Here is a 27,846-nt window from a genome sequence, read left to right on the forward strand (position 1 = left end):
CATCGGGAAAAGCGGCCTTTAATATGCACGGCCGTGCCGTGTACACCAAGAATAGCTCATGCTACTACTAGTAGCGTTACTAGCAGTACTTGTGTTTCGCTTGCCAAAATATGATATACTATACTACTGTACAATAATCAGGTCCGGTTCAGGTCCGGACCTGGACCTGATCCTCTGAACCTGATCCGGACCTGGACCTGAATTTTCTGAACCGGTACCCACCCCTAGGAGTTACGTTTTTGTTTTTGATGGTCTTGTAGCGGGCGGGTTGCATGAAAATCCACGCCGCAGTTCGCTATCCATGCGGCCACGCCGCGGTTCGCTGACACTTCCGGCTTGCTTGAATACGCGAAAGGCACCACAAATCGGCATATGGATGCATACATTTTCCCAAAAATTCTTCATAATGAATTTCTTTAATGGAATGTTACTAATTAGCGGTAGAAACACCGTAGAAAGTAGCGTAGTGTAACTCTCTTCACCAACAAACAAATTCTACAGCTATGCCGGCAAAGATGGGTCTATCCAATCAGAGCGCAGGTTATATGAGGTCAACCAATCAGAGCGTAGAGTTCACGCTGCTACTTACATATTAATGACAAAATGGCGCGTATTTCCTTCTCCGGCGAGGTTGAGAATGTGTGCTGCAAGTTTATTTTTCCGGCGATTTTCTGACTTTTAACGCCGATTTTTCGCACGCTACCATCACGCTACCATTTGATACTACTGGAGACAACAGATGAGTGATCATTTTACAATCAAGGAGCATTTTTGTTGAATGAAACAGCAATGAAAGCTACGATACAGCCAATTATTTTTCAAAATTTGTCTCGTGCATGAGAGATAAGATGACGTTTCTTGACATGTTTTCATGTATTTTTGGCTTGATATTAACTAGTAATTCGTAGTGGAAATGTACGGAAGAAGTACGAGTACGAACGAAGCAAGGCTCTTCACTATTAAAAATCCGGCTAGCGCGGGCGCTACCGGAGGTTATAATTAAATGATGCCGATGTTTGGAGTTTTGCAGCAGAGTTTTGCAACAGTATAATTTCCTGACGATGCCATCTGTAACAGTGTTTTTATGTCAAAATTATACCAAAAAATGTCGAATGCTTGTGGACAGTTTCAACTTCTAAACAAGTGTAAACAAATGCCCCGCCCCCTCAGTTAATTTTCGTGACGTGTTCCCTATTAAAAGTTAATTAATTTTCGCGACCCGGCCCTTCCCAACTGGACGGCCTCTCAGCTGCAGTCTGGCGGAAACACTGCTGCATCGGACTAAAAAGAGAAAAATAAATTCAAAGCATGGACATTAAGAAACGTCCCCTACCTCTGCCAGTTTCTCAAAGCCCATGAGATGTCCCTCTGTGCGGTCCATGCCCTTCTTGCGAGCAAACCTGCGGTTCCCGTCCATGATGAACGCCACGTGCTTCGGGATGGGGCCGGTCTTCAGGACGTCGGCACAGAATTTCCGAAAACGCTCACTCCACGTGTTCTCATCGGGAGGTGTCTCTTCTCGTATCCACGACATCTCTGTAAGATAGAGGCAGTGGTAAATTGGACAATGTAGTACTAGTGTATAGAAGATGGACTGCAGGAGTAACCTTGTATTTAAAAATACAAGGTACTATCTACTAGCATGTAACACATGCAGTTTTGTACAGTCAAATCAATATTAGTGACTGCCAAGAAGAATAAAGTTTGATAAAGACTGTCTGCACATTGTGGTGACTTTTGGTGGTCCCTTGAATTCCCTTTACCCTGCAGATTAAGAATCCTATGTATTTCTGCCACCAGTCTACTGTTTTCTCTTAAGACACTGGATCACAGTAGTCACTAGAGACAAGTTGACACTGTACATGTAACAACATGCAGTTACAATTTGTTCATGGCTAATAAAGCTACCTAGCTAGGTACATGTATACTAGAACTGATATCCTTGCAAACCTGAGCACTGCCTACTTGAGAGGTTATCAGTATTACCTAGTCCTAGAGTTCTACATGGTTTGCACACCAAGTGACACCATACAATATAATTTAGATTCCGTAGGATGGCAACACCCACCAATAGTGTGAAAAACAAGTGTTGAAATTGCAAGGTAGGTATTTGGGTACTGAAAGTTTATTAACTAATATCTGAAAGAACTGCATATATCATCAAGCCTCCTTCGTACACTTTTCATTCTCAAAACCTGACCTGTTTCACTATATACCTGAACAACGGTCCACACGCTCATAAGCATGAGAAGAGGCTAAAATGTTACCTCAGTCATGAAATCTACTTTCTCTTTCAATTCCCCAGTTGCACACAAGTATCAAAGGGCCTCCAATGAGACTAAATAATAAAATAATATATACAGTCCAAATTTAATGCTCAGATATGTTGGCCAATGGCTGAAATTATAGTAGACTTCAAGTTTTACCAGGTGGGTTGAAAGGAATGTGTGAAGTAGGTAGTGGAGTACCCTCAAACCACAAGGACCTACATCCTGATATTTTCCAATATGAAAAAAAAAAAAAGAAAATGACAGCTTGATGTTTTTGACATTAAATTTAAGATTTTCATTCTCTTGTCTGGAAATTATAAAATTTCTGAAATAAAGTAATATCATGTCAGTCTCCTTAGTTATGGCATTGCATCAGACCAAGGAGCTTCACTGAAGATGATGTAATGCCTCAAGACTTGGTGGAAGGTACAGCCAAAGTAAAATCTGGTGTGTCAGCAGGAATAAATCCTAAGATCAGACATCAAAGCAGTTTTTTGAGAATGAAATTTAAGTTGTAAAATTTGGGGAATCCCCTATTCTATATCATGTGAACCCCAGGTATGCAACTTGCACACCTGCAAAGATGGAAGTTGAACAGCAGAGGGAACTATACGTATAAGTCCACTGAATATAGGAATTATGCCCTCGTATATGCGGGAACGACACTATAATACTTTGCAAAGATGTGGACTTCTTTATGGCATTATCTTACCAGTTGAATTTTTACAAATCATAAAACAGAAAGAACAGCTATCCACCCACACACACGGGATCAGCTGTGGCAAACGTGCAAATTAGAATCGGACACGGAACTTCGGACAAAACCTCGGCTGATAGAACTGTTCGTAACAGTCGAACAAAACCACTATAAACCACCAAACTTCGTCTAACAATTCATTGATATAGTATCTACGTGTACGTTATAGCCACTTACCGATATTTGTCCAGAATTTGGTGTAAAATCGAAGGAATCGTCACAAAAGTACGTGTGAATCCAGCAGCGAGCCGGTCACAGTACGCGTGCGCTGCCGACGTCACGTGGTGACTAGTGCTGGCCCTACCCGGGGGGAACATATCACTGCGCAGGGATTTTTTTCAAACTATGAAGAATAAATGAAATATTTAGCCTAAACAAACAAATTCATTCGGTACAAGAATATTTATGATATATTAATTTGTCGATTTTATCCAAAATTGCCGCTCAGTTTAAGCAGGATTCTGTTGTATCTGTCGTACTATTTCTCGCGGAGGGATATATCTCGTCAAGGCCTTGACCGCGCTGCAGCAGCGCAGCCGAAATGTCGTTTTTCAATGGAGGCTGAACATGCGAATTCGCCAGCTTTAGGCGCCAAATAATCAGAAATCTAGTCCAAATTTCGACATACGAAGCCTGAAAAAGCCTACTGGAGGATGGAAACGACAGGTTCGACGTCGAGGGAGGCTTCCCCGACTGAATCTGGTGGGTAAATTTCTCGCAGGTTGCTGTGAATCCCGTTGTTTTCGGCGACAAACTGACCGATTTTGTACTTTTCTTCCCCTCGCAGAATTGTACTTCCTGATCGCAAAATTCCTCTCCGGTGGACCTTGTACGAGGGCATTTGAGGTAAGAAATGTTAGATTTGAGAAATTTGGTTCTCCTTTTGTCGTTTTTCACACCTAACAAAGCCGTTGTCTCGCCACAGGTCCTACAACAAGAGCTGCAAGAACACGAGGTATGTGCCCAGAACTCGCCTTCATCTGCGCACTTGCTAGCGGTTTTTCGCACTTGTGAACTTTCAATTTTTGGTAAATTTGCCTCAAAATTTCATTGTCGGGTCGGTGGATGCCTATTTTTCCTATCGGCCCGGCTAGATCTCCCCACAGACAACCGCCAGTAACGATTTTGCCATTCCCACAGCTTCTGGAGCGCCGGAGCGACTGGTTGGGAAATACGCACCCTCAAACCTTCGGAAACTTGGTGAGAAGCGCTAAAACTTTCTTCAACTTTGTCAGAATTTCGGATTTGACGTAAAATGGGCATTTGGGGCACATTTTCTCGCCCAAACGAAAATGGTAGCAATCGGTAGCAAAAATTATGCTCGATCGAAAAAGGTATGGTTATCCGGTCGAATTCGCTCATTTTAGGCCAAAAACGAGAGAAAAGGGCCTGTTTTTGCACAAATAATAAATTCGAGCCAGAGCAATTTACATAGGCAGACTATTGTGTTACGCACGTCATGGGCGATAAGGTTAGCGGTTGACCAATCAGAGCGCGAGGAAACCCGATACGCCCGGGGCCTCTACGTGACCTGAAATTTGATCAGCCTCAGCTATTTGTGTCCAGCCACGTCATTGGCTAAAACCGCTTCTGGGCGATACCATCCAGCAGAAAAATGGGTAACACATTTCTTATGTACTCTTATAGTTTTTGTATGGACCATAACAAACATTGCGGTGTTTTACAATGCAGATTAAATAGTGCTACAATATATTCAATGTATAGTGATTAAGAAATATTTGCAATATTGGTTAAATTTTGAGTGGCTGTTGTTAGCAGTACTAGGCTGCCCACCCCTTCAGTGACCTGTAGAGGCAGGTGCCAGATATCCAGGCTTCCTGCCTGGCCCAGTTGACAGTCATGATTGATGATGGGGAAAAGGGAAGGGCCATGAATCATGCATGTTGTGTGCAGTGGGGAAACCTGGCTTTCCTGACAGAAGGCCAGGATAATATTTCCAGCTGTCTGATAGGAAAGTCATGTGCACTTTCAGACACAATAAAACACAAAGGATTTATAATTTTGGAGACAACTCAAATTCTGGCAATGCTGCAACAGATGCATAAGTCCCTTTGTTCTTTTGCTGGCTGTTTATGGCACAGATTTATTTGCCCAGTAAATTGCTTTTTTATTGCAGTGTTGTGAACAGAAAACTGTTTATTACCTTTGTGGATGGAATGGTAGTAAATGTCGAAATCTAGTTCGGCTCAACAGAAGTAAAATTATATCATTCCATAAGTTCTTTTGTTTTGTTGCTCATTGTGTACGAGACAAATTGATTTGTCTTGCAAATTACTTCTGTCGCATGTCTAAGGTATTATGAAGGGATTGGAAAATTCAAAGTGATAGGTTTGTTATTTTGTTTGAGTGAGTGAGACCAGGGTATGTGTACTTTTTTTTCTAAGACTGGATTTTTTTATAGATTTTTTTAAAGGTACGGTAATGTTTACCAGTAATGTTTCTCCATGCCTGGCCAAAGAAACTGAAACTGAAAATGTTGGTACTGCAACACCTCCAGACTGATCTATTCTTTTGTAATGTTTCTTTATTCAGTTTTACTCAACAAAAGAATATGTAATGGGTAATCACAAAGTTAAAAAAATAAAGTCCTGCAACAAATATGTACTTCTTGTTAGGTACCTAGAATTACGATAACCTGTGTTTTTGTTGTTGTTTCCCAGGTGCAGAGAAACCCCCACGTCAGTCAGCAACACCTGTTGCAGGTGTGTAAACGGGTGGGCCCGTTGCTGGACGCACAGGTGCGGCCCAGTGTGCCAGGTGTGAGGACTCTCCTGGGGTTGGGCAGGCAGTCACTGCTCAGACATGCAGATGGTAGGTTCAAAACCCCATACACAGCCTTTAGTACATCGCAGAATATAAAATCATGTTTTTGATTGCAGGAAACACTTACTTTCACCACACACAGTTCATTGTTGATTTTGCTTGTTAGTTGCATATTCAATGTCAAAATTTGTCAGTAAAGCTTGAGTCATAACCTGACTAAATCACACTTCTCTCTGGTTGTGCACATGGACTTGCTCCATAAAGCCCTTGGGTAGGCTAGACAGATGTGGGGATTGTGCTTCTGACTACTTTAGCCAGACCATGTACCAGGGGTCTCCCCAGAAATTCTTAGGGAAGAGGTGCTCCCTAATCGGTTAATGAAAAATCAGCAAATTTTCAGCAAAAACTACGGGAAAACCCTAAATTTGAACATTTTGGGAGAGGTGCTAGGATTTTTGGCAGAGGGGAAGCACCCTTGCTTCATCACTTGGGGAGAGCCCTGGAGACATACTTTGAGATACTAGTATAAGATGTTGAGCAGCTCGTTTTTTTTTCTCCTTAGACTTTAAGAAGGTCCAGTGGAAAGGGCCCACCTTGGCAGCCAAGGCTTCTGGTTCCCATGGTAACCTGATGCCACCTGTCAATTACGGCCACGCCCCTGCTGCATGTAAGTACAGTTTTGGGTCTTCTCTGCTACATCAATGGAAATGGTCTCCAAATATGTAAATTGCTTCTGTCTTTACGTGGATATGGCAGCATGTCTGCAGAACGCAATCCTGGTTTTCACGGTTTTCGTTGGATTTTTGGTCAACGTTGCATCAGCAGTTTGCCTGTTGTAGAGGATATCTCTACTGTCATAACATTTGGAAACTACAGACGGAATGTTGACCTTATGTACGCAAATATGACCTTATATGAGACATTCTGCCAATGTGCTATGTACAATACATTATGGGTTTCGCGCAGGTGTCATATGTTCTGCCGACATGCTGTACAGGTTTAGGTCTTTTTTTGCTTCACCAATGGAAATGGTCTCCAAATATATAAATTGCTTTTTTCTTTACTTGGATATGGCCAGTTATAACAGTAATCAATGTTCAGCATTTGAACTACAGTCAAACCTGTACCACCTCTACATAAGAACCACTGTTGTTATGCTTGGAGTTGGAATGTACATGACATGTAGAACTTTGACGCGGATCCAATATCAAGTTGAAATGCTGAGGTTGAAGGCATGGTGCCCTTGGCATTTGGAAATTACTTTCTGAAATTAAAGTGACCAGTGTTTAATGGGAGGGTTGAAGCTGACTGTAACTTGACTTGTCAGAAGTGATCTGTTATCCAATAGTCTGGAGTTCTCGGTGATAGATCAATTTTAAATTGCTTTTTGCTATCAGTATCCTGTGCAAATTAAATGTCAAAGCAGGTCATCTTCTGAAGTGAAGCAGAATGTTTTATTTTCTGTGAATATATATTGTTATATTTATGGGGTACAGTAGTTTTCTTTTACACAACCAAATGTTCTCACCTAAAGTACTAACGTTTCAGTGTCTATCAGACACCTTCCTCAGAGCTTCTGACAGGAGTTAATATGCTTCTCGCCACCATACATGTATGTAGCCGATGTAGCAAGAACACAATCCCAAATGTGGCTGAGTTTGTACCCTCCCTATTTATGTTTTTGAGGAAAGGGCCTCTAATAAGCACCCTGCTTTTGCCCAATATCCATATAAATGTCAGTAAAATAAGTAATATTTTCATTGTTCTCCTACAGGTCACGTAGTGAATGCTAGACAGCTGTTGGGTGTGGCTAAGCGTCACTTCCTAGCGCCAGCCCAGACCACGTACAGTAAGTACAGCATGCACCTGCGTGTGCTGGGACACCTGTCTGCTGTCTACTGTATCGCCTTCGACAGGACTGGAAAGTGTATCATCACGGTGAGTCCATCTGTTTGGCTTCACTAGTTTATGAAATCTAAATTTTTCAGATAGTTTATGTTATCTAAATTTTTCAAACAAAAAGGTGGCATGGTAGGGTGTCATGTTTTACTGGTAGAGATACGTGTGTGCTGAAGGCATGTAGTTTTTGTGACGCTTCCTTCTCAGATTATTCTGCTGACTTTTTGTCTGTAGTAGTTTAGTGAATATAATGTCCATGAAATTCTTTTTTGTGTCAGGGTGCCAATGACAATCTTTTGAAGATCTGATCTGCGCACTCTGGCATTCTGTTACTGTAATAAGGGCTTCTAAAGTCATTTTTTTGAAAATCCAGGATATTTGTCATCTGTAATACTAATAGTTTAATATAATGTCTGTGAAATCCTTGTTTATATCAGGGTGCGGATGACAACCTGTTGAAGATCTGGTCAGCGCACGACGGCCGGCTGGTGGCCACGCTCCGCGGGATGTCCAGCGAGATCACGGACATGGCGGTGAACTATGAGAACACGCTCCTGGCGGCGGGCAGCGTGGACAAGACGATCCGTGTGTGGGACATGAAGACGTTAGCGCCGGTGTCAGTACTCATGGGCCACTCTGCCATGGTTACCTCACTTCAGGTTGGTTTTTTATTTTATTTGAGCCTTTGTTTAGTTATCAAATACATGTACTCACATCAGGGAGGCTTTTCATTTAGGTCATGAAGGAAGAGGTCACGGTCAGGCAAAATATAACCAGATACAGGTTACATGATAGAAGTGTCCTGACAAATCCATGAACATATTTTACTGTAAGTTTTGCCCATACTGCTTCAGTCATCCATTACTCTGTCATAATGTTCTTGTTTTGCCTAACTTTGAAAGGAAATACAGTGCTTGGATCTCTAAAAACTTGCCATTCTGTAGAAGTCTTAGAAAAATCCCATGTTTGTGACTCTTGTTTGTTTTTACTAATTTTAGGATGCTGATGTTGATATTTTTTTCCATTATTGTCATTATGTGACCACCATGCCCATTTTGTTTGTTGAGATGTCTTTGCTGTATGTCCTTGCTAAAATCCAGCCTTAATCTTGTTACAGTTCTGTCCGTCGGCTCGTGGCTCTCAGCGTTTCCTGGCGTCGACCGGTGCAGATGGGACTGTGTGCTTCTGGCAGTGGTGTGTCAACACATGTACCTTCAAGTGAGTACCACAAGAAACTTTTCTGTTGGGCAACTTGAGTCGGATGGATCATATTTGTGTTGTTCTTTCATATTCAGCATAAACGGTTAGATAGCATTTGAAATGATGCCCCATTCGTAATTAGGTGGGGTCGTGTGGTGTAACGGAAGAGTGTTACTGTTAGGCTCGGAACCAAGAGGTCCCGGGTTCGAACTCTGCCATGTTACCGATTTTTGGCCAAGGTAAATCCACTTTACACGACTTTCCTGGATGGAGGCCTGGCGAACCCCATCTTGTATAAGCCACAGACAGGCAGCAGAATCTTCAGCTAGTTGAAGGTGGCTGCCACAAAATGAAAGAAGAAGAACCATGTATTTATGGGATGAGCACCATGGCTGATTACATGTGTGGGTCCTAAGTAGAAAGAATGTGCACTGACTTCCACTGTTCTCCTCCCACAGCCAAACCCCCATCAAGTTCGCGGACCGGTCGCGGGCGGGCGCTCAGCTGCTGTGCTCGTCCTTCAGCCCCGGCGGGACGTTCCTGGTGACGGGGAACTCGGACCACATCATCCGTGTCTACTTCCTGAGCGTGGCTGGACCAGACAGGATCGCGGAGCTGGAGGCACACACTGTGAGTGGAGCAACTTGGGTGGAGCTCTAGAACTTACCTAAGATTTGAAATACCATGCTCAGGTTCAAGTCCAAAAAGCCTCTGGAACTAGTTACGGTTTTACAAAAAAAATCATGTCACATTCCCCATTTTGTTCTAAACCACCTGAAATCTTCAATGGTCAAAAATTTGTGCTGCAGAATTGAGAAAACATTGCCATTGGGCGTTGTCAAGTGTCTCTAAATTATGTGGCCACAGTTGTGCCCAGTCGTGCCACACAAACAACCCTTGTAAACTTATAAACCCTTGTAGTGCAGTGCTTGCTGCGAAATTTTGGTGTAAAATGCCCCATTTTCCGTTGGGAAATGTTCACTGAGAAGTCTGATATTTTGTATATGCCCTGGGTTTAGGTCCAGACTCACAAGTCCAGACCTGAACCTAAACCTTAATCTGGTCCTGGACCTGAACGTGGGTTTAGGTATACAGCACTAATTCTAGCTCATGATCAAAATGCCCTTATTCTTCCCCAGGACAAAGTGGACAGTATCCAGTACAACAACAGTGGGGACAAGTTTGTCAGCGGCAGTCGGGACGGCACGGCGCGAGTCTGGAGGTTCGAGAGACAGGAGTGGAGAAACGTCTTACTTAACATGGCAACAAGTCTGCCGGGGTGAGTGCCTGGGGATCTCTTAATTGAGTGGCTCTCATGAGCCTTGTGGTTAATCATGAAGTAAATAAAAAAAAGATTTTGCTGCTGGTAGAGGTTGAATCATGATATACCCTCTTTAGGTAAGGGTTGCAGTTCTTTAATGGGGACAGCATAAGCCTTGGGTCTCAATATGTTCAAGTACAGACATGCTCCCAATAGTGGCACAGTGACTGGTTCAAAATAATTAGATAGTACTTGTGTTTACCAACTCTTTGAGTATGGAATTGGTGTGATTTTTTCCATAAATACAATTGACATTCAAATCCAATAGAACTCATAAATGATTAACAAATCATTAATAGCAAGCTACCAATTAGATATCTTTCTCTTTATTTAAAGATGGCTTGTTACATCTTAACCTTTGTCTATTTTGCAGTAAATCAAACCAGTTGGACACAGCAAACAAGTACTTTAAGTGGAAGGTGACGATGGTTGGGTGGGACCTGCACGACAAGTACGTCATCACAGCCGTCAACGACAAGTCCCTGAAGGTCTGGGACTCGCACAGCGGCAAACTGGTGCACATACTGGAGGTAAGGGCCATGTTAGCTAGCCCTATGGCTAAGTTTTACTGTAGGGGACAAGAAGAATTTTGGGTGCACAAGTAAAATAAACTAGAATGGAGATAAGGCACAGACAAGTTTAGTAGGGGCCATGTTAGCTAGCCCTTTGGCTAAGTTTCACTTCAGGGCTTGGAATTCATTTGCACTGGTACACCCAACCTAAACATTTAGGTGCATAGAAAGAATTTTGTGTGCAAACATAAAAGGAACTAGAATGTCAGCAAAACAACATTACAAACCTTACTGCCTCTCTTGGTGCTTGAATATGGAATTCTATTGCTAACTTAGAATTTGAAACAAGTAATATAACAAAGGTTTTATTGTACATCTACATAACTTTGCTTACGTAACCCTACACAAATATCTAGAAGCAATCACAGTCAAAAGGTAGGTGCATAGGTCCAATTTTGGGTGCACCCAGTATTTCAACTCACCCACCCACCCACTCAAATTCACTATCTGGTTTATCGTCTGTTGTTCCCCGACTTCTGAAGGTTAGACATGCTTGCACAGCAATACTGGGCCTTCAAGTACATGTACACAGTTAACAGAACCAGTAGGTTAATCGTTCATTATTCCCATGTTCCCCCAGGGTCACACAGACGAGGTGTTTGTTCTGGAGGCCCACCCGACCGACCCCCACGTCCTGCTGAGCGCTGGCCACGACGGCCATGTCATGGTCTGGGACCTGCAGACCGGCAGTCTCATCAAGAGGTTCTTCAACATGGTGAGTCCCAGATTGCTACAGTAGTTACTGGGATTTTCATGAAGAAAAAAGTCATTATACATATATGTACACTCAGGTAAGACAAGGCCTAGGAAAAAAAAATGTTGTGTTTCCTGTTTCCCGACCGACCCTAGAAAAAACTGCCAACCCTACCCTTTTTTTTGGGTGGACCCCTGCAAGGGACATAGTTTTTTGAGCTGATCGACCTTTTCTAGCTTCTTGATCTGACACCTGAGTGATGAAACATTGTACAATCGGTTTTCCAGCATTAACATTGAAAATATAAGTGTCCTCATGTAAGTTTTACTTTGTTAAACTGTATTTTATAAGTTGGATCACTAAAGATTGCCAAAGTCTAATAAAAAAAAGCAAAAAATAAGATAATCCCTACCTACCGACCCTAATTTTTTCAGGACTGAAACAGGAAACACAACACTGTATTTTGCTCACCTGTAACAACTGTTGACCTTGACTTTTATTTTCCCCCAGATTGAAGGTCAGGGTCACGGAGCTGTGTTTGACTGTAAGTTCTCGCCGACTGGGATGCACTTCGCTGCTACCGACTCACACGGACATCTGCTCATCTTCGGCTTTGGGTCCAAGGAGCCTTACTCTAAGGTACAGACATATCCTACATACTAGCTTTTGTCTTCAATAAAGAATTGAAATGGTATTACCACCTTCAAATGTATTGTTAGGGATACCTCTGTGTTAAAATGCAGGTATGATCTAGCTTGTACTATTGGACTTGGAAACTAAGATGTACATGGATGTCATAGATGACACCAATTTGATTTGTTTTTTATTTCAACTAGTAATAAGTCCCAGGTTTATGCGTTGGGCCTTATAGTTGTAGGGATTAAATATAGTCAGAGTGAAGTTTTCCTTGCGGCCTTGTTGTCTTCTTTCTTGACTTCTACTTAGAAAATGTCTGACAACCACAGAAATAATTCAATGTTGCCTCCTTCATTCTTAGATTTTGGTAAAAAAATTTTTTTCTCCCCTCAGATTCCAGAGGAGATGTTTTTCCACACAGACTACCGCCCGCTCATCCGCGACTCCAACAACTACGTGCTTGACGAGCAGACCCAGCAGGCCCCCCACCTCATGCCTCCCCCCTTCCTGGTGGACGTGGACGGGAACCCCCACCCCCCCAGTCTGCAACGGTTGGTCCCTGGGAGGGAGAACATGCCCGCAGACCAGCTCATTCCACAAGTGGGGGTGGCAGCTAATGGTACAGTCCGCATCTGCACACTGTTGTAGAAACTTTGTACTTTTGCTGAAATGCAGTAACTATGCTGAAGTTTTACATGCAATTTTTATAAACTCTCTGCAAATGTCCAAGGCATTTATTGCTCCTGTCCCACGACAACACACGGGTTTACCTGCAATGTAGATAACCTTTCTGTAACTTTCAGGTTGCCTGCATTTGTTCAATCAAATATATACAGTTACCCTACTAAGTACCATGCAAGCAAACAACTAGAACTCACCAAAACATTACCTTCTTGTGGGAAATCCTAACAGCTCATTCATTTTTGTCTCCAGGTCAACCAGAGGTCATGGGTCCAATCCCAGAAGCCCCTGCAGTGGTGCGGCCGCAGAACGAGGACGAGGAGGCTGCGAACATCCTGGACAACATGATCGCGGAGATGCAGCGCCAGCAGGACGGCGAGGAGGACGCCGGCGACGCCCAGGCCGTCAGGAACGACGACACCGGACTGAGGAGCCCCCCGGTCGGTCTGAGGAGGAGCGGGGACGTGGAGGGCGTGCGGAGGGCCCACGGGAACGTCACCGTCAGCCAGCAGGCCTCCGACTCGGACCTGGTGGCCTGGAGCAAACGGGTCGTCGTACCGGACATGGAACCAGCACTGCTCGAGTATGTGTAGATTTGCACACGCTAGTGTTGAAAAGTCCTACTCATAATACATGTACTCACATACATATAGGGCAGAGACCATCTCTAAAAAGATGACTAAATTGCATTTATTGAAAATTTAGATGCACAGAAAAAGATTGGGGTGCTCAACAGAAAATCAAAGAATTTTGGAAAAACCTAATTACAAACCTTATATCAGTCTTCAAAGCTTGATTCTGGAATTCTACAGCTAACATTAAAATTTTTATATTAGCTGCCGTTGATAACTGTGAAATAGTCATTGATGGACATGTCTATGTTGTTTACAGGAGTGACGAAAGGCGGAGAGTGAGGTTAGGTGAGGAGGAACTGTCCAGGTACAAGATGGAGAGGAAACGCAGACCACTACCTGCAGCAATCAGTAGGGTGAGAAGCTCATTTACTTAGTTAAAAGTCCCTCCCACACTAGATGGTGCAGAGAGCAGCACTCATCCCCATTTCAATAGCCCTTGGGCCATGCAACTTTGTGCAATCACTACAGCAAGGGGCCAGTCCACTGGTAGTGGTGTATGTGGTCTTAAGAATCTGATTGAGTTTTCTATTTTTCAAGTGGTTGTGCTACTTGTACAACTGTATTAAGAATTTTGCTTTTCCTTCAGAATCACAGATTGCACAGGAACAATGTTATAGTATTAACATAGATCAATAGTTGTAGTTAAAAACTTTGCTGTTGTTTCCAGAATGATTCGTCTGACTCGGAGAGAAAACTGCGGAACAGGAAGGGGCACAGACAGACGCTGACACACGCGTACCGCACACGCACCAACATGGCCATGGACACCTCACACAGCCGCTCACGGTCGCGCCAGGTTCCCGAGTTCGACAGTTCATCTGAGGTCAGAACAAGTTACTTTGTTTGGATTTCTATTACATGTAAGCTTAGAGTTGCCAAAACGTAGCTGATCATCATATTACAAATGTTAACCTCTTTTCTTTCGCATTACTTCTTTAAAGGGCTCATACCAGCTAGTGTCTTCTCTATTTGCTGCAACCTGTCTAGATGATTTAAGACTCTCTATCATACTGTTTAAAGTTAAAACTTTTGGTCCAACACAAAAAATTCTCTCACCTAGAGCTTTCGACCAGTCACTCTGGTCTTCCTCAGTAGACTGACCCAGTGAAGCTTGTCACGTGGCTTCTTTGAAGTGTGACGTCAACACTGGGTCAAAGGTATCTGGTAGACGATGTCGGCCCCCATCGCAGTTCAATGTAGGGTGATGGGCCCTGATGTATATGGCCTCCTTCACCCCTCTCTCTATCATACTATTCATAGAGATCTGACATTTCTTTCTTTCATTTGTCCTTCACGTAAACTCCTTCAATGATTGTAAAAGTTCATACCTATCCCATACTAGTCTTGTATTAGTTAGGCTAGCCTTATGAAAATGTAGTGAACATGTACTAGTAGATGCCATACTTTGTACCCTGTACAACTGTTGTGCAATGAAGACATTATGTAATGGATGTTCTGTTGTATTCTCCAGGTTGAGCTTGAGATGGAGCAGGGTGGGTCAGGAACAGAGACATCGGAGGATGACCAGGTCTGGGACAGCAGCAGTGACAGTGAAAGGTCAGTACGACCTTTTGGAGGACATCCTCCATGAGTTGAAGGGCAAAAAGTCTTATGTAGTGTTAAACCAATCAATGCACGTGCTGTTTGGGTTCAATTACATTTTTTTCTGCAAGGCTGCTATGCTCCTGCTCACTTAATTCCAAAGACTGGGTCGTAAAAAAATCTTGCTTAAAAAAAAACTTGATGCAAGCACATCTAACCCCCAGTTTCAAGGAAAAAAGACGTTAAACTGGATAGAGAGAGGGAGCCTCTTGTGTCCATGGCCTTTGTTTAGAGTTTCCCCCCCCAGGGTACATCGAAAAGTGCCCTCAGGAAAGATGTATCTCCTGGTGAAATAAAAGCAACAAACAAACAAACAATGTCCTCTGCCCCTGCAGTGAGTCAATCTCTCTTGCTCACTTCATTCCCATGACTGAGCTTTGTCCAATCTCTTCTGCCCCTGCAGTGAGTCTAGTGAGTACTCTGACTGGACCCAGGATGTGGGGCTGCCCAAGGAGCGCAGCAGGGGCGAGAAGCAGTCCCAGCGGCAGAGGAAGGCCCCGCGGCGGCCGCTCGACTCTTCAGAGGAGGAGGAGGAAGAGGACGAGGAAAGACCCAAACCTCCGCCCAAGAGCAAGAAACCCAAGAGGAAAAACAAGGTAAGGGGGAGGGATGGAATAGAAGAACACAATTTAGGATATTCTACTTTATCTATTGTAAAAAGAAGGATGGTTTATTACTTGAATATGTTGAGTAAGGAAAACTGAATGAACAATAAAATGTTTTTTTGGCCTTTTGTTATGTTTCCATAGAATGAGTGCTAGAATAAATCATCCTGAATTGATGCAACTTTAAAATTTGGAACACAGATAAAGATATTCTTTTAATGAGTAATAAGAATCCACATCTATTTGCTTCTAAACATATTTACTTTGAGTAATGAAGAGTTAGACACAGTTTACATGTATTTACATTTTTTTTCTGTTCTCCCATTGCCATAGAAACCCGCGCCTGTCATTGACATGGACCAGCAGATGTCTCTGGACGACATTCCCGACGAGTACCTCCCGCCGAAGTGGATCACGGACATGAAGCCGCGGCGCTCGCCGTACGTGCCTCAGGTCGGGGACGAGGTGGTGTACTTCAGACAGGGCCACGAGCTGTACGTGGACGCCGTCCGCAGGCACAAGGTGTACGAGATCAACCCTCGCAAACAGCCCTGGCACAAGATAGAACTCAGGGTGAGCTTCTGGTACCTGGCCATCTTGTAAAACTTACATTTACAGGTCGCAGAGCTCATCACACAGAGAGGCACTTTACACGACTTTCCTCACATAACTCTAGTGAAAATGAGTATTGTCCTGTCCTGTATTCGTTTCTATGTGTGGGACACAACACAGGCAACAGCCACCTGTGTCCCACATGTATTGTGTTCTTACAGTTTCAAGTCAAATTTATCAGTGTAGCCGATATGACCGCCCATTGGCATAACACACTAGCTAATCTGCTAATAATAGTGATTCTGAGAGTGACAACCATACCATGTGGTTTGCTTGTTGCAATGTTGCTGTGTGAAGGTTGAAATGCCTTTTCTTTCTATTCCCCAGGAGCAGGAGATCGTGCGAGTGATCGGTATCCGGTACGAGATCGGACCCCCGCTGCTCTGCTGCCTGAAACTGGGGCTCATCAACCCTGAAACAGGCGTCCTCACTGGAGGCAGTTTTACTATCAGGTTAGTCTGGTTAAGTGTAATCTACACACCACTCTTAGCAGGAATGTTTCCCCAAAACACCATATGCTTAGTTAAAAAATTTAAGGTCCTCCCCACACCTTGTGTGGTGCATAGGGTGGCGTTATTAGGTTCAGTAGCCCTTGGTCAACAGTTGTTCAATCACTACAGCAGGGGGGTAGTCCACTGGTAGTGGTGTGTGTTTAATGCTCATAGCCTTTCCCAAATGTTGAGTGCTTATATATGCTTATGGCACCCAACTACAATGTCTTGAGGCAGCTTTACCAGATTGAATGTCAGGTGTATACAGCAGGTACATCTAATAACGATGGCTCTCCCCTCCCAGGTACCATGACATGCCAGATGTGATAGACTTCCTGGTTCTGAGACAGGTGTACCAGCAGTCAGTGGAGGCCAACTGGCAAGTCGGTCAGTAGTTCATATTTACTCCTCTTTAGTTTGATGAACATTTTCATTTCCTGTAGTCATGTATTTGTTGCAGTTGCACTGTTTTGATTTTGATATGTATTATCTGCCTAGTGTGTGACAGCTTGTCTTGGGAAGTGAATAACGTCAGATTCAAGTGTCTTTCCAAGCACACTGTTTTCAACTGTATGATCCTCTTCATTTCTTTAACACATCAGAGAACTAAGAAATTAAATTTGTGATGTCACGAGATTACACTCAGAAGTGATTGGTCATTAATTATCCTGATGAAGATGAAAGTAGTTGTTAAGAATTTGATCTCTGTGTAGCCCTTGTGTTGGAATAAAGTTCAACATTTTACTGTGATTACTACTAGTACACAGATGCACTGTCACGAGAATTTGTATGATCTTCCCACTAAAGAAAGTCCAACTGTACTCTCCCACCCCTGTAGGTGACCGTTTCCGTGCCATTATTGATGACCAGTGGTGGTTTGGGACCATCGAGTGTCAGGAGCCGTTTCAGGAGGAGCACCCAGACAGTCACTTCCAGTGCTTCAATGTCTGGTGGGTGGACTGGTTACTACTTTTACACTCACTGTATATCTTTTGCCATAGAAACAGGAGAAAACACAATCCTGAAATGCCCACAATTTGGCATTCCCTATCCTTCTTGGTAAGTGTGTTGACTTAAATCTGAAAAGGTATGACACTATATCTGGTAGGTGGACAGGTTATAACTTTTACACTCACTGTAAATCATCAAAGGAGGGAAAAAGGCATGACACTGAAATGTCCACAATTTGGCAATACACGCCCCTATCGGAAGTGTGTTGGCTTCTTTATTGTGCAGAGGATTGACACTAGAGGATCCCTTCCACACCATATACTGGATGGCTTAATGTCCCATAGCATGTTACAAGCCAAAACACATTTTGTGGATATACATATCAGGATAAATAAAGTGGATTGAAAGAACTATACTGCTATATGTGTAGCTACTGTTGTTGGATATGACTGCTATTGGAACGTAAGACACCGCACTTTATAAGAGATACAGATTGAGTTGGATAATTTTTGTTCACATACAAAACTATAGAAGCTCTGATCCCTTTTGTTCCCCCTCCCCACCCCAGCTGGGACACGGGTGAGACAGAAAGGATGAGCCCATGGGACCTGGAGGGTGTACCAGCCGAGATGGGTGAGCAGATACACGGACGTATGTCGTAACGTATAAGAACGCCTTCAGAACTACTGCTTTTCCTAACTTCTGTTACTCCTTCGGGGCCAAGACCTAACCTCCATTACCATTAATCAGCCAAGTTACATATATCTGCCACTTTGAAAAACTGTCATCTCTAGTGCAGCAAGGTATGCACAGTTTACATACATCATCATCGGTCCACTTCCCCTTGTCACTAGAAAGGTTGACTATCTGGTTCGCCGACAGTTGGTTGTAGTCCTCTCTCAGAAGTTTACATAACAAGAGTGCATTATAGTATGTTGTAGTACATTGGAGATCTTCTTGGACCCATTTTGTCAGGATGGCAGATGTATATGACCTGGCTGAGTTATGTTAGTGGATGTTACAGGCCTAGAAATCTAGTCAGGGCGACTAAAACTTGCTGTTTTTTTCCAGACCTCCCAGATGATGCGCACATAGGTATTGAGATCACTGCAGATGACTGGAAGGCCATGTGGTACAACCCTAAAGAGTCAGAGTGGAGTTCTGAGGGGAGGGAACCCGACTGTCAGAGGATCATCGCTGTAAGTTGAACCTCACTCACTCACTCACTATCCGGTTTATAGTCTGTTGTTCCCTAACTTCCAAGGGTTAGATGTACTTGCACAGCAATACTGTGGCTTGATGGCAGCCCGCTACTTGCCTCTATCCTGTGGATTGACGTTATGTAGGTTCAAGTGGTTGTGGAACCTGTTGGAGATTTACTGTACAAGTCTTTCTAGTCTTACAGAAGGAATGAAGTTATAAGATATGCAGGGCACTGTATTGGAGCACAAGAAATTGCTGTATCCAGATCTGCTGTAACAACTTTGGACTCCTTTCTTTGGCCCTAAGCACATACCTATGCACACACAAACAAGCAAAGACTCAGATGTTTATCAAATTATCCAGAATAATTCAACTTTAATTTAACACTATAGGAAACAGAAAGGGACAAAAAGGTGTATCAGTTCTATAAACTTCAACCTATAAAAAGCTGTCTTGCCTTAAAAACACATGTCTTGGTTTTCCAGTGTATAGAAGAAGTGATGAGCCTTGCTCCTGCTGAAGCCTTCAACGCGCCGGTGGACCTGAACTGTTACCCCATGTACTGTATGGTGGTGGAATATCCCACGGACCTTACCACTATCAAAACTAGGCTGGAAAACAGGTGGTACAGGTAAGGAAAAAACAGAACATTTGCCCCCATGCATGTTAATGGAATATTCCACCTGTAAACCATGCTAAAAACTCTTGAGGGAAACTCACTCACTCACTCACTCACTCACTCACTCTCTCTCTCTCTCTCTCACTCTCTCTCATTCACTATCCAGTTTATTGATGATTTTTGTTCATATACAAAACTGTAGAAGCTCTGATCCCTGTTGTCAAATAATGATAATTTTGTTATCTTCAACCTTGCTGTGCCACTGTATCTATGCAACAGTCAACAAGAGTTTTCAGAGTTTTCTTACAGCTTAAATTTGATTCCACAGGAGACTAGCAGCCCTACACTGGGAGGTGCGGAGAATAGAACAGAACGCAGAGAAGTTTAACGAGAGCGACAGTCAGATTGTTAAATCTGCACGACTCATCACGAAAATCCTGCAGGAAGTCATCAAGTAAGTGTTTTTCTCATTTTACAAAATCTAAAAAAGTTCATGCTTTTAATATCTTTCTCAAACACCTTGTCAATCTTATCTCATCGACATCTATTTTATACTGGGCCAAACCCCATATGGGGCATTCCGCCCTTAAGATAGCACCAGATCAATTTTAAAAGTATATGTTGACTTACGTAGTCTTTGTGCCATTTTGTGCTAGGATAATTGTCTATCCCATTTTTGGTAGGCAACCTTTTAAATCACTTGCAGGATAAAAATGTCTTTCGCATACAATGTAGGTTATAAATAAGTTTCTTATTTCATTCTTTGTGATATGTTATATGTGGATGTTTGTATTCTGCAGGGACAACTCGTGTACGGACGCCATTGCTGTGTTTAACAGGTTTGCAGGAGAGCAGGAGGAGGTGGACGTGGAGGGAGATGTAAGAAATGTTTCTCAGATGCCTCTGCAGAAATCTGTACTGTCTAAACGTATATAAGGGACCAGCCAAAGGTGGTCATGTTGAGCAGGTGGTCCTTATGTATAGGTGGCCACAGGTTGGACTGTACTCCTGAAATGCATGCAATTTACTTTTAGCTCAGTCTTTTGATTGTTCTTTCTTTTGCTTGATTTTAAAAGATACAGAAGTGTTGAATCAAGTTTGTGTTTACAGGCAGAGGAGGAAGATGAAGAGGAAGAGCAACATGAGAACAAGAAAAAGGTAAGGAGAATCCACTACTCACTGTCAAACAAGAATTTAGGAAGATAGCAGATGCTAGAATGTATCCATTAGAATGTATCCAGTTGCTAGATTTATTGATGTTTGATGTTTTATTGAAAATCCATTAGATTAGACCTATCATTCTAATCTATTCTTCCTGGATTCATTAAAAACAGAAACAGTCTAATATCGTGACAAATACAAATGATTGATTTATTGTTGTATTACGTAAAGATTACAGAATGTTCCTTTGCCAGGAACTGATCCTGCATTGTTTGTTTAGAAACAGAGCTCGAGTAAGTCTCGGCCGCGCCCGCCGTCCCAGGACCCCCCTGACCCCCACATGTGGAAGCGGCAGTGTCGGGAGCTGCTCAACATCATGTTCCAGATGGAGGATTCTGAGCCCTTCCGCAACCCTGTCGACCCTCTGGAGTATCCTGTAGGTTCTTACTTTTTTAAAATTTTTTAATTTACTTCTTGATTCACCACAAAACAAGGCTCATGGGAGCCACTCAAATGTTTTGGGTTACTGTATAGCCGGTGAGGACAGATGTTCGTTGACCTTAGACTTGAAAAGTTTTTAAGGTTATACCCATAGGAGTACATGTATTTAAGTGGAATTATTCTTTGTCATTGTATCTTTATTGCATTATTTTTCCATATTTGCAAACCATTAAATTGTATTAATTGAATTTTCTTATATTTATGATTTTTATTACAACCATCTTTCATTTTCATACTCTCATGTCCCTAATAAACATACCCCCCGGAATAAACATACCCCCCGGACAAATCTTCAAAGTCTAATAAACATACCCTCCGGAATAAACGTACCCCCCAGAAAATGACCAAATTGACAGGTGAACTGTGTGTCCATGATACTAAAATGTGCTCTTTATTTCAATACCAATATATGGGCAAATCTTTCACTGTTACATTTAATTAGTGAGTATATATCACTTTAATTAATGAGTATATATATATTGAGTATATATTTAATTAATGAGTATTATATATATGTTGTTTTGGGGAAATACAAAATCCGTAGGAGAAGCTATTGCATTTTACACTTCTAAAATGCACTTTGCTAAGCCTTCTCCTGCAACTTGAGTTGAAAATCTGACTAACTTAAGACATAGAAAATCAAGCCCAATTAAGTACAAATATAGGGGTTTAATGAGTATATGTACAACAAAATCCATTTCAACATAATAATTATTTGGTATGGTACATTGTCTAGTCTGGTCAAAGTCTGGATTCTGAAGAAGAAAAACTTCTGAAGAAAAAAACTTTTGAAGAAAAAAAAATATTATTCAGCATAAAATTTTGATTGGTTTCCATCTCATTGTTTTTTTAAAAATCCATGATGTGATTGTATCAATTTTAAACGCCCTAAAATTAGCTAAATCGGCGCTTTTACGGTGATTGCGCAATATGGGTGCCCTATGACCTTTGACTTTTTACGGGTCATGCTGCTCTGGCGCTAGGCGCCCTCCCCACGTCGGCCGTCCGTCTTGTGGGCAAATTTCTCCTTTTTTAGGGGTTTCGGGACCTAAAAACTAACACCAGAGGGAAAATAAACCACATACGTTTTTTTCATGGTAAATATCGCTAAAATGGACCAGGCATTTTTCTGCCACGTTGCCGATTTTGACAAGGACTTGCGGCCATGTGCTAAATACGTCGATTAGCTACTCGCCTTCCCCTTCGGTTTTGTGGGCAAATTTTTGCTTTTTCAGACGTTTTGGGACTTAAAAATGGACAGCAGGCGAAAAATAAATAATATACATTATATTCATGGGAAATGTCGCTATCATGGGCCAAATATTTATCTGTGACGTGTTGCCGAATTTTGCGGCCGCCGGCCACTTGCTGATGGTGCGGTACGTATGGACAATTTTTTTCCCAAAAATTAATAAACGTACCGTCCCTAATAAGAGTGTACCGGGTGGACGTTCGGGCCGAAAAAAATAAACGTACCGGTACGTTTAATCGGGACATCAGAGTAATCCATGAACTGTAGGATGCCAACAACTGAAATTTCATTTTGATTATCAGTTAGTCTAAAAGAGGAGGGCTTAGGAGAAACCTTTATCCCTCCTGCCTTTATTTATTTATTGATTTATGTTTTTCTATTGGCGAATAAACAACCCTTGTCCTGACCTTCAGGATTACCGTAACATCATCGACACGCCGATGGACCTGGGTACGGTGCGGGAACAGCTGATGGTGGGCGCGTACGAGAACCCCACCGAGCTCAGCAAGGACGTCAGACTCATCTTCAACAACTCCAAGACGTACACACCCAACAAGAAGTCTCGGGTAAGTCTCAAGACTCCCTGATGCTGTAAGTTTGTGGAGGAAGAGTTGTGGTGGTCTGAGAAACTCTCACGTCAACAGCCTTCAACCACAAGTAGTCATGAAGCTATAAAAATGTCCTACAGTGAAATTAATTTGTGTTCTCTCTTGGTCAGGTTTTAGGCTGTTAGTCTTAGACAATGCCATCATCAAGTGTGTGCTTCAGTGTGTGACATATTTTCAAATACCAAAAAAAAGCCTCCAACTTTTTGCCCAACTTCTTTGTAGACATAGCATGAAACATGTACGTCATAGTCATAATGTAAATCACCGGTGTTTCAAGTTCTACTGTTAATCAGCACCAAACTGTAAGTGTAATACAATATAGCTGCCAATGTATGAGCCAGTTGATTGATTGATTGACTTATTGGTTTCACTGACCCTCCCAGATCTACAGCATGACCTTGAGACTGTCTGCGTTCTTCGAGGAGAACATACGCCAGATCGTGGCGGAGTGGCGCAGCGCCAAGAAACACGTGGAGCGCCTGGCCCAGAACAGGTACTATAGGAAGAGTCAGGAGTCGGGGTGAGTTCACATCCATGGTCCGGCCGCTAGCAGGGCTATCACAACGGCTGGCACAGTTTCTCTGTGATTTAGATCTGTGGTGCTTTGCAGGCACGAGGTTCGAAATAGTCTGTTACATTCAAGCCCTGCATATTTAACTCTGAATGTCATTCAGAGTTATGTAGTGAATCAGTCCCTACTGTAGTTGATGAGGTTCACTTAAAACATGTCATTGAGTAGATCAGGGAAAGTAGATCTTTAAAATCTTTGGTTGGTTTTACTCACATAAGGCTGTTATTTTACTCAGATAAGTCCACAAAACCCGGATGAATAAGCATGACACAGAAGATCAAAACAGACCATTGAAATGCCTGCAAAAATGATGGCTAAAAGTTACTGCAAATTGCCAAAAAAACTGTTTTGAATGGTCAAATCTGTCTTTGCCCCTCCCAAAGAGATTAGTTCCTGGTGACCCTTTCCAAAGTCTTTTAGTCTGAGTAAAATGTGCCAACTGTTGTGATAGGTCAACAAGCTGCTTCTCTTTAGTTTCCTTGTGCGTTTTTTTTTTTTTTTTCAGTTCTTCAGTCTCCCTGTGATGTTTTCCTCTGATCTAGGTTGCTTTTGAGTTCACATTCCATCCTTGTGTTCATTGTTCTCCCGGCCTCCCTGTAGTTTCGCTGCCTGCTTCTAAACATGGAGGAACTCGACCTTGAAAACAGGTTGACCTTGGAAAGACATGGTGGTTGAAACCACTACGGAGGGGGGGAATTTCTCAGTAACAGTTTCTCAAACTGTGTTTCTGTCATTTGTAGGAGAAAGGCAGCAAGAATGAGACGGGAGTCAGGGGCCTCAAGCACCTCCTCCAGGAGAGACAGAAAAACAGGCAGCAAAACAGAGGACGGCCCATCTACCTCATCCCAAAGGATGGAAACAGACGATGAAGATGAAAATGATGAAGAAGAGGAGAAGGAGGAAAAGAAAAAGAAGGCTGGTCCTTCTTCAGCACAAGCCTCACAGCCAAGAAGAACAGGGAAGGTCATGAAAGGGGAGGAAGAAAGTGAAGAGGAAGAAGAAGAGGAAAAGAAACCAGTTAATTCCAGGCCGTCCAGATCCAGCCAAAGAAATGCTACCTCAGGTAACTTTTAAGTCTATAATGCAGAGATCGAAATAATCCTCAAGCATAATATTTATACCTGATAGATGATATTTTTTCTGCATATTAGGAAAAAAGGGATAATAAGAAAATAAACTTAAGATACTATGATTCAGAGGGAAGCATCTTTCAGAAGTGAGATCTTAAACTTAACTATGTATATGAGCCCTTTCAAATAATTTTTTTTTCAATTTGTGTCTTTAATGTCTGTTGCAAGCTTACTGATGTTTAACTTGACTGCAGGGACATCCAAAGTGCGGATAAAGTCGCCGTCATCAGAAAGGAGTGACGAGGAAGAGAGCGAGAAGGAACAGAGCGAGGAGGAGACCAGACCGTCCAGAACCACCCGGAGCACGAGAAGCTCCGCTAGGGAACTCCGCGATTCAAGTTCAGGTACAGGAGATACATATAGTATAGATACGTTGGTCTTAAATTCATAGCACTATTTCCATTCATTTTGTAGTGTAAGAGTGGTAAGATCAATGCATTCCATCTCCGTGGTAACAAGAAGCAAATTGCATATGGTACAGATTCTGACTCAAACTGAAAGAACTTTGGCGAGTTCGCTAATGTAAAATTTGAACACAGACACTGACCAAGCTACCAAACTGAACCGAATTGATGTAAATTCAATGAAACAATTTTCTTTCAGAAACAAGAACACCGGTTGCCAACGGTCACACGAAGGAGTACAAGACCCGTGCGAAGGCCCGTTCTCAGCAGCTGTCCTCAGACAAGGGCAGCGACGACAGCAGCAGCAGTGGGGACAGCAGCAGCAGCAGTAGTGGGTCCAGTAGCAGTGACAGCAGCTCGTCTGACAGCGAGGACTCCAGTTCCAGCTCCTCTGACAGTTCCGACTCGGAGAGCGACGGCAAAACCTCTCGCAAACGGAAAACACAGAACTCGTCAAGTAAGAAGCGGAAAGCAACCTCACACAGTAATGTAAACGGCAAGTCGCGGAGTTCGAAAAGGCGGAAAGTTGCGTACGAGCATGACTCAGATTACGATGACGGTGACAGGCCGTATAATACGAGAACTAGCAACCGAGGCACGCGGTTTTATCACGACCATTCTGATGTGGACTCAGACACTGACGCTGTTTCAAGAAGCGTTTCTCGTAGCGGGAGGATCAGAAAGCTCACTCCACGCGCGAGGGCGAATCTCGTCGGATTCTAGAGACAAGAATCAGGTCCAGGGTTTTTACAGAACTTCGGTACATTTCAGGCCTTCCTCTCACATCTGCAGAGCTGCTGCTACCACCGTCCGAGGCACATCAGTAGTTTTCTAACTGCAATATGTTCTTAAAAACGTACAATCTTTCTTACTGAACTAGGAGTAGTCTTTTTTACCACAGAGAAAACTAACTGGCTACCTGCTAAGTTCTGTTGTAAGCACTACAGGTTTGGTGCCTAGATGCACAGTCTTAGCAGAAAAAGGTTAAAATCCTTGGCCATTCTCAAGACTTTTGCAGCAGAGCTAAGGGTATCATGTTAACCCTCCTCCTGCTGCCTTGAGTTGTAAACAGTACAAATATGAAGCATGGATGCATCTGTAGCAGGGGGAAGGTTAACTGTTTATCTGATCGACCAACGAACAATGATGACGTTGCCTTGTCTGTGTTGACATATCTGGCTACATGATCTACCTCACGTTTGTACAAATAGTTTGTAACTACACGAAGAAGAATCTGCCGTTTTTAACAAGAAATTTTCTACTCAATGCCATTCTTTAACACAGTGCACTCTTTGCTATTAGGAATATTTTAGCTAATGTTAAATCCAGAGACAGAGTTTGTAGTTATTGTTAGGATATTAGGCAACACAGGGGTCCTACACAATCTGGAAACATTTTGAAGTTTCACCAAACTTGGTCACTTCAAATGTGGAAAAGACTGCAAATATGGAATTTCTCACAAATGTTCCAAAGGTCGTACCAAATTTTATAGAAACATTGATACCTTGATACACATTCGAGAATTCTCGTCCATTTGACATTTGAAACATTACATATACCCAGTACCAGGTTTAAATGACTGCTAGGAAAAGGTCTTATTTGATTGTCCAAAATTCCCAGCAACCGTATACTACAGTAACCTTGGCATGACCTTGACATGACCTTGACAAGGTTACGTATTTCCACTTGACCTTGTGTAGGAACCCTGTCTTTGATACTAGAACGTCTTTAAGTGTCGTGTCTTGTGAACGTCATACTCTTGCTTCTGTACTGAAGTTTGATGGGTGGTTTGAATGCAGCCAAATGTTAACGTTGTATGGAGTAAAGTTTGCCAGGAGCTGTAAAGGTGTCGGGTTTTCAGGCCATTTTGTTGCAGAAGCAGTTTTGAATGCTTTATTACGTCCTTTCACAGCGTATGGTCCGGAACTGTTGATTTAAGTGCAATGCTTGGTTCTTACACAATCAGTGTCCGTTTCAGGGTCTTCTGTTAAGTACGTGTACTTTGTAAGTTACTGATGTGTTCCACAGTTGTAATATTTAGTGTTTTATTGCTGTTTTGTTTTTCTAGTTTTGTACTGGTTTCTGTTTGGTACCATAGAAACATCACAAATCAGTAGCAATCAAAACACAGTTCAAAGCTTGACTTTCAGCCTTGTATAGTTTTAGTCTGCTCCAGCAATGATGTAACAGTGGTGGAGCAAACTAAATCTGTGCAAGTCTGGAAGCCAAATTTTCCAAAAATGTCAATATGAAAACAGTGACTGACAATATACTGCAATGGAAGATGGCTAAGGTAACTGTTCTATGCACATTTCTTACAGTTTTGTTCAGTTTATGTTGAAATGCTTTAAGCTGTTCTGCACAACAATCGGACACAGTTTCTATCAACATATTTTTTGTTATTTCCAAAGAACAGTTTTCACAATCTGTGTATCCTTGCCCAAAACTGTACAGTAGGGTGGTGACGTGTGCTTTGTATATAAGGTTATACTTGATTGTCTTTGTAGCCGACCATGTACATACTTTTTCAAAAGTTTTGGAGATATGTTGAGCGGAAAGCAGGTTAATAAACTTGCCTCTACAAGAGCTGTTATTCTACTAGTGTTCATTTCCACACATAACACACTGACACACACACACACTGACACACACAGTAACACACACACTGACACACACACACACACACT

General features: G+C 42.5%; 2 protein-coding genes across 2 annotated transcripts in view; one reads left to right on the plus strand and one right to left on the minus strand.

Moving 5' to 3' along the window:
• LOC109487387 (dehydrodolichyl diphosphate synthase complex subunit DHDDS-like) overlaps positions 1-3,325 on the minus strand; it is an 8,395-nt gene extending 5,070 nt beyond the window's left edge. Inside the window, exons 1-2 of the mRNA XM_019791374.1 lie at positions 3,205-3,325; positions 1,334-1,536 (exon numbers count right to left, since the gene is read on the minus strand). Coding sequence (XP_019646933.1) covers positions 1,334-1,534 — 201 coding nt within the window. The 5' untranslated portion in view covers positions 1,535-1,536; positions 3,205-3,325. The remainder of the gene's footprint in view (positions 1-1,333; positions 1,537-3,204) is intronic.
• Positions 3,326-3,505: 180 nt separating this feature from the next.
• Positions 3,506-27,750, plus strand: LOC109487310 (PH-interacting protein-like). The gene is made up of 36 exons (XM_019791289.1): positions 3,506-3,729; positions 3,815-3,873; positions 3,953-3,982; positions 4,168-4,227; positions 5,709-5,859; positions 6,374-6,478; positions 7,586-7,749; positions 8,148-8,369; positions 8,828-8,928; positions 9,369-9,540; positions 10,050-10,189; positions 10,605-10,761; positions 11,384-11,518; positions 12,008-12,136; positions 12,527-12,752; positions 13,067-13,397; positions 13,706-13,802; positions 14,117-14,272; positions 14,921-15,006; positions 15,455-15,647; positions 15,990-16,229; positions 16,596-16,720; positions 17,064-17,146; positions 17,598-17,709; positions 18,279-18,343; positions 18,782-18,909; positions 19,399-19,544; positions 19,861-19,986; positions 20,333-20,411; positions 20,643-20,690; positions 20,974-21,129; positions 22,860-23,012; positions 23,438-23,574; positions 24,366-24,688; positions 24,950-25,099; positions 25,359-27,750. Exons 1-36 carry the CDS (start codon positions 3,681-3,683, stop codon positions 25,880-25,882), a joined length of 5,358 nt encoding a protein of 1,785 aa, XP_019646848.1. The 5' UTR covers positions 3,506-3,680; the 3' UTR covers positions 25,883-27,750.
• Positions 27,751-27,846: the final 96 nt, after the last annotated feature.

The sequence above is a fragment of the Branchiostoma belcheri genome, unplaced genomic scaffold (genome assembly GCF_001625305.1).
Source record: "Branchiostoma belcheri isolate BF01 breed outbred unplaced genomic scaffold, Haploidv18h27 scaffold88, whole genome shotgun sequence".
NCBI classification, from domain to species: Eukaryota; Metazoa; Chordata; class Leptocardii; order Amphioxiformes; family Branchiostomatidae; genus Branchiostoma; species Branchiostoma belcheri.